Source organism: Megascapheus bottae, chromosome 28 (genome assembly GCF_031878675.1).
Source record: "Megascapheus bottae isolate mThoBot1 chromosome 28, mThoBot2.hap1, whole genome shotgun sequence".
NCBI lineage: Eukaryota > Metazoa > Chordata > Mammalia > Rodentia > Geomyidae > Megascapheus > Megascapheus bottae.
The window spans coordinates 10,999,636-11,004,173 of NC_143536.1; the positions used below are offsets into that span (position 1 = coordinate 10,999,636).

Genomic DNA, 4,538 nt, shown 5'->3' on the forward strand with positions numbered 1-4,538 from the left:
GTTGAGATTGGGAGCCCCCAGGCTGGCGATCATGTTCTGGCAGGCGGTGGAGAGCGCGGCCAGGCAGCTCTGGCCGAACAGGTTGTCCTTGGAGCTGGGCTTGTTGAAGGAGCCCAGGGAGAGCGCGCCCAGCTTGCTGGCGGAGGAGCGCGGGCCCGCCTGGAAGTCCGGCTGCGGGGGGTAAGCGCCGCCGCCGCCCGCGCCCGCGCCGCCCCCGCCGCCCGCGCCCGCGCTCGGGGGCGAGTTCACGCCGGGGCCGCCGCCGTGCGCCGCGGCCGGCCGGCTCGCCCCGCCGAACGGGAAGCCCGGCTGAGCCCCCAGCGCCGGGCCAGCGAAATCCGGGGGCGGCGGCGGCGGCGGCGGGGCTCTGCGCTCAGGGGCCGCGCCGGGCAGCCCCACCCCGGCCCCGGGAGACTGCAGCTGCCCCAGCCCCGCCAGGCCGCCCCCGAACTGCAGCCCCGGCGAGGCCAGCGCGGGCCCGGGGCCCTCCCCGCCGGGCATCCGCAGCGGCTCCGGCAGCGCGCCCCGGAACAGCACCCCGGAGCCTCCGGGCGGGGCGGGGGGCGCCAGGCCGGGATCGTGCGGACCGCAGTCGGCCGGCAGCCCGGAGGCGCCCAGGCGGCGGGGCAGCAGATCCCCGGGCGGCGGGTGAGGGCCCGGGAACCACGCGCTCTCCTGCGCCAGGGGAGGCTCGAAGGCGCCCAGGCGGCCCCCGCCCGCGCCGGCGCCGCCTTCGCGCTCAAAGTTCGGTTGAGCCAGGCCGCCCACCGGGCCGCCGTGCACCAAGCCTCCGGGGCCCACGTCGCCGGGGTGGCCGAGCTGGGCCAGGCTGGGCTGGCGCAGCCGCTGCTGCTGGTTCCGAGAGGCCATCTGTTTGATCATGAGGGCCGCGTTTTGGCGCTGCTGCTGCTGCTGCTGCTGCTGCTGCTGTTGCTGCTGTTGTTGCTGCTGCAGGGACTGGTGGTCGGAGGCCGGGTGCTGCAAGGGGGGCCCCGCGGGAAAGCTGTCCGGCACGGGCGGAGTGAACTCGCCGGGGAGGCCGGGGTAGGCAGAGGGCGAGAGGTGGTTGTCCAGGGCGCCCCCGCCGTGCACGCCGCCGCCGCCGCTCCACGCCGCGCAGCGCTCCACGCCCGCGCCACCCGGGAAGTCGAAGCGCGGCCTCTTGGCCACGTTCATGTAAGGGGCCGCGTCGAAGTGCTGCAGCCGCTGGCTGGGCGCCTGGGGCGGCGGCGGGGGCGGCGGCGGCTGCAGGTTGAAGACGTGCTCGGAGTAAGGGTGCAGGCTCCGGTTCTCCAGCCGGTGGATGGGATACTCGAACTGCGCGTGCTGGCCGGGCAGCATGGGGCCCCCGTCCTGCAGGCCGGCGCCCGGCGGGGCGCCCGCCTCGCCCGGCTGCGGCCGCGGGAGCGCGGACGGGCAGGAATTCTGCCGGACCAGGAGCCCGGGGGGCGGCGGCTGCGGCTGGGGCGGCGGGGGCTGCGGCTGGGGGGGCGGCGCGGCCTGCTGGGGCGGCTGCATCAGCGGGTGCCTGGAGCCCACCCCCGGCTCCAGATTCACCGGCATCTTTCGGGTCCCTCCGAACCTCTCGAAGAACACGCCGTGCTGCTGCTGCTGCGGTGGCGGCGGCGGCGGCTGCGCCTGCGGCGGCGGTGGCTGCGCCTGCGGCGGCTGGCCGTGCATTTTGGACAAGTCCACCATGCCCCCGGCTCTGGGCATGGCCGGGGCCCCCGGGAAGGCGCCCCCCGGAACCTGGCGACCCGCTGCATAATGAGGCAGCTGCCCCTCGGAATCGGAGGGGGAAAACATGTCAAAATGTCCCGAGGACGCCTCGCCCGGGTAATTGTATTCCAGCGAGTCGACGGCTCCTTGGTTCGTTACCCTCCGCGTCTCCAGACTGTGGGAATCGGAGGCGCCCGAGGCCGGCAGGCCGTGGAACGAGGCGGCCCGGTTCGGGCTCTGGTCCAGCGGCAGGCATGGGGCCGGCACGGCGTGGCCCGAGGCGCCCGAACTGTGGAAGTCCGGGAGGTTTCCGGGTCGCTGCGGGCCGAAGCTCTCCGGCCCCTGGCTCTCCGCCATGTGCTCGTAACCCTCCGCGAAGGGCGGCTGGCTGCCCAGGCCGCCGGCTGCGCCCCCGTAGCCCAGCAGGCGACCCCCGTGCAGACAGGAAGCCCCCGGATCTGGGCCGCCGAAGTTGCCTCCGAAGTGTGGGTGATGCTGGTGGGGGTGGTGGCCTCCCGGGTGCCCGTGGTGGGGCTGCTGGCCGCCGAAGAAGCCGTGCACGGGCTGCGCCTGCAAGCCCCCGGCGTGCAGCTCCGAGTGGCCGCGCGCGTGGAAGCCGTAGGGCTCCATGTTCATGCCCAGGAGCGGGGGCTCGCCCAGCGTGCCCATGGCAGGGTCCACGGCGCCAGGGGGGCCCCCGGCGTGGAAAGCGGGGGCCTTAAAGTGGGCGTTCATGCTCAGTCCGGTCTCATTAAAGTTCCTCTCGCCCTGGCCAGCGTTCCTGCTGTTGATCTGGGGTTCGAACTGGTCCAGCCCAAACATACTTGGCAGGGGGCACGGGGGCTCAATAGGGCATGGCAGCAGCCTGCTCTCCGCGGCGCGCCTCGGGCCAGCTGAGGCTCCTTCCAGCCCGGGACCGGGCGCTCGGAGACGCCGGGCACTGCGGGGACGCAGCGCGCACGGCCGCCTCGCCGGGCGTGGAGAGGCTGGGGGGCGCTCAGCTCCTCTCCCGAAAGCTGTGGGTCTGCCCGGGACGGGCCTCTCACATCTTGCGAGGCCTCGGGGCCTACAGGAGCCGTGTTGGGGGACCCATGCCCCGAGCGGTTGGCACAGCCGCGGGTGGGTTTACGGAGAAGGCAAAGAGCCACGGGCGAAGCGAGACAAAAAAAAAAAAAAAGTTCAGCGGAGAGAAAGGGGGCGGGAAGGAGGGCAGGGAAGCAGGGCGATCACCTTCTTCGGGCCGGTCGGGTCGGTTGGAGAGTCCCCTGGACGCGGCCGGCAGCCTCCGGAGCCCGCAGTGGAGCGGCTTAGGGTCGGCTGGGAAACCCTGGAGAGCCGCGGAGGCTGGAGCCCGGGCGCCGGTGGAGCGCTCCACCCCCCACCTCCCGGAGTCCCAGCGCCCCGAAGCCGGAGCCGCAGCCGGGCGCGATCCGCTCGCAGGGTCTCCTGTCGGCTCCGGGCGAACGGCTGCAGCTTCCTCAGCGGGCTGGAGGACTGGAGGCTTCTCTCGGCATCGTCGGTGCCGACCCCCGAGCCGAGGAGGCGGAAGGGCCGAGGATGGAGCGAAGAGTCAGGAGGAAGGCGACGTCCCCGGCTCCGCGGCGGGTGCGCTGAGCCCCGCGCGCTGCTGCTGGGCCACGGCCGCCGCTCGAGTCCCGGGCGGTTCGGTCGCTGAGTTCGCCGGGTGTCGGCGCGGGCGGCCGCGGAGACCAGGGCTTGGGTAGCTCAGAGGCTCCGGGCCCGGGCCTCCGCGCTGAGGCGCTTCGCGAGCCCCCCTTGGACCCGGGGAAGGGGGGCGCACGCAGGTTGGGGGACCAAGCCCGGCGAGCGGGCGAGCTCAGGCGCGGCGGCCGCGCTCTCGGAGCCCGGGCTGGGGGCGGGGGCGGCGCCGGGGGGTCCGCGCGCCCCTCTCCAGGCCGGCGGGGCGGGGGGCTCTGCGTGGGGCGCTCCCAGGGTCTCGGCTCCCCTCTCCGTGTCTGCCTCTCGCCCTGCACCGGGAGAAGCAGCAACAAGTTTTGCATTTCAGCAATCAATTTCAGCCATTACATTTGCACCAATCAGCGCCGCCCAGGCTCCGGGCTCGGGGCGGGGCTCGCTCTTAAGGTGGTCCCGGGTTCTGGCCGCCGAGGTCCCCCGCCACGAACCCGCTGCACTGCCTCAGCTCCGGGGTCCCCTGCCCCGTTCTCGCCCCGTGGTCCGGCGGGCAGGGGGGAGCGCCCGGACCTGGGTGCGCACCGCGCTGGAGAGGGAGCCGGCAGGGGAGAATGGCGGGAGCCAGGCTTTGTTCGACCCCCGCTCGCAGTCGCTCCCCACCCCCAACCGAAGCCGGACCTGCCGGGTGGGCAGGGGGCGGGGAGGTGGGCGGCGAGCAGTGCGGGGCGCGCAGACAATGGGGTCGCCCGGCAAAGCCCAAGGACTTGCCATGGAAAGTCGCTAAGTGTTCGCTGCGTTCGGTCCTGGGGTGAGCGCCCCCCCACCCCTCGCCTCGGCGCGGAAGGTAGCGAGCCCCGGAATGTTCCTGGAGGAACCCCGAAGTTTAAGCTTCTGGAGACACCCGGGGCGCTCCGGTCTCCTAGACTAGGGGGCGCAGAATTGTTCCTCGGTTCCCCAGGCGGAGGCTTCCGGTTCCCAGCCGCTGGCCCAGGCCAGCCTAGAGGGGCCGCGACCGCACTCGCCGGGCCACTTCACGAGGGGGGCGCATGGAGGGGTGGAGGGGAGGGAGTCCGGCGGCCGGGGAACCCGGGAGGAGTCGCCGCGCGCGCGCGGGGCGCCCTGGCCGGCCGCTGCGCCGCCTCCCGCCGGCCGGAGGCCCGGTCCCT

At 74.3% G+C, this 4,538-nt stretch overlaps 1 protein-coding gene across 2 annotated transcripts in view; it reads right to left on the reverse strand.

Moving 5' to 3' along the window:
* The window catches only part of Mn1 (MN1 proto-oncogene, transcriptional regulator), a 31,378-nt gene extending 28,715 nt beyond the window's left edge, over positions 1-2,663 (reverse strand). Inside the window, exons 1-2 of one of the 2 annotated variants that reach the window (XM_090320366.1) lie at positions 1,660-2,663; positions 1-1,605 (exon numbers count right to left, since the gene is read on the reverse strand). The exon at positions 1-1,605 is cut by the window's left edge and continues 1,252 nt beyond it. In XM_090320366.1, the coding sequence (XP_090176492.1) occupies positions 1-1,605; positions 1,660-2,541 (2,487 nt within the window). In that variant the 5' untranslated portion in view covers positions 2,542-2,663. The other variant, XM_090320365.1, reaches the window with a different exon arrangement.
* Between the last annotated feature and the right edge of the window lie 1,875 nt (positions 2,664-4,538).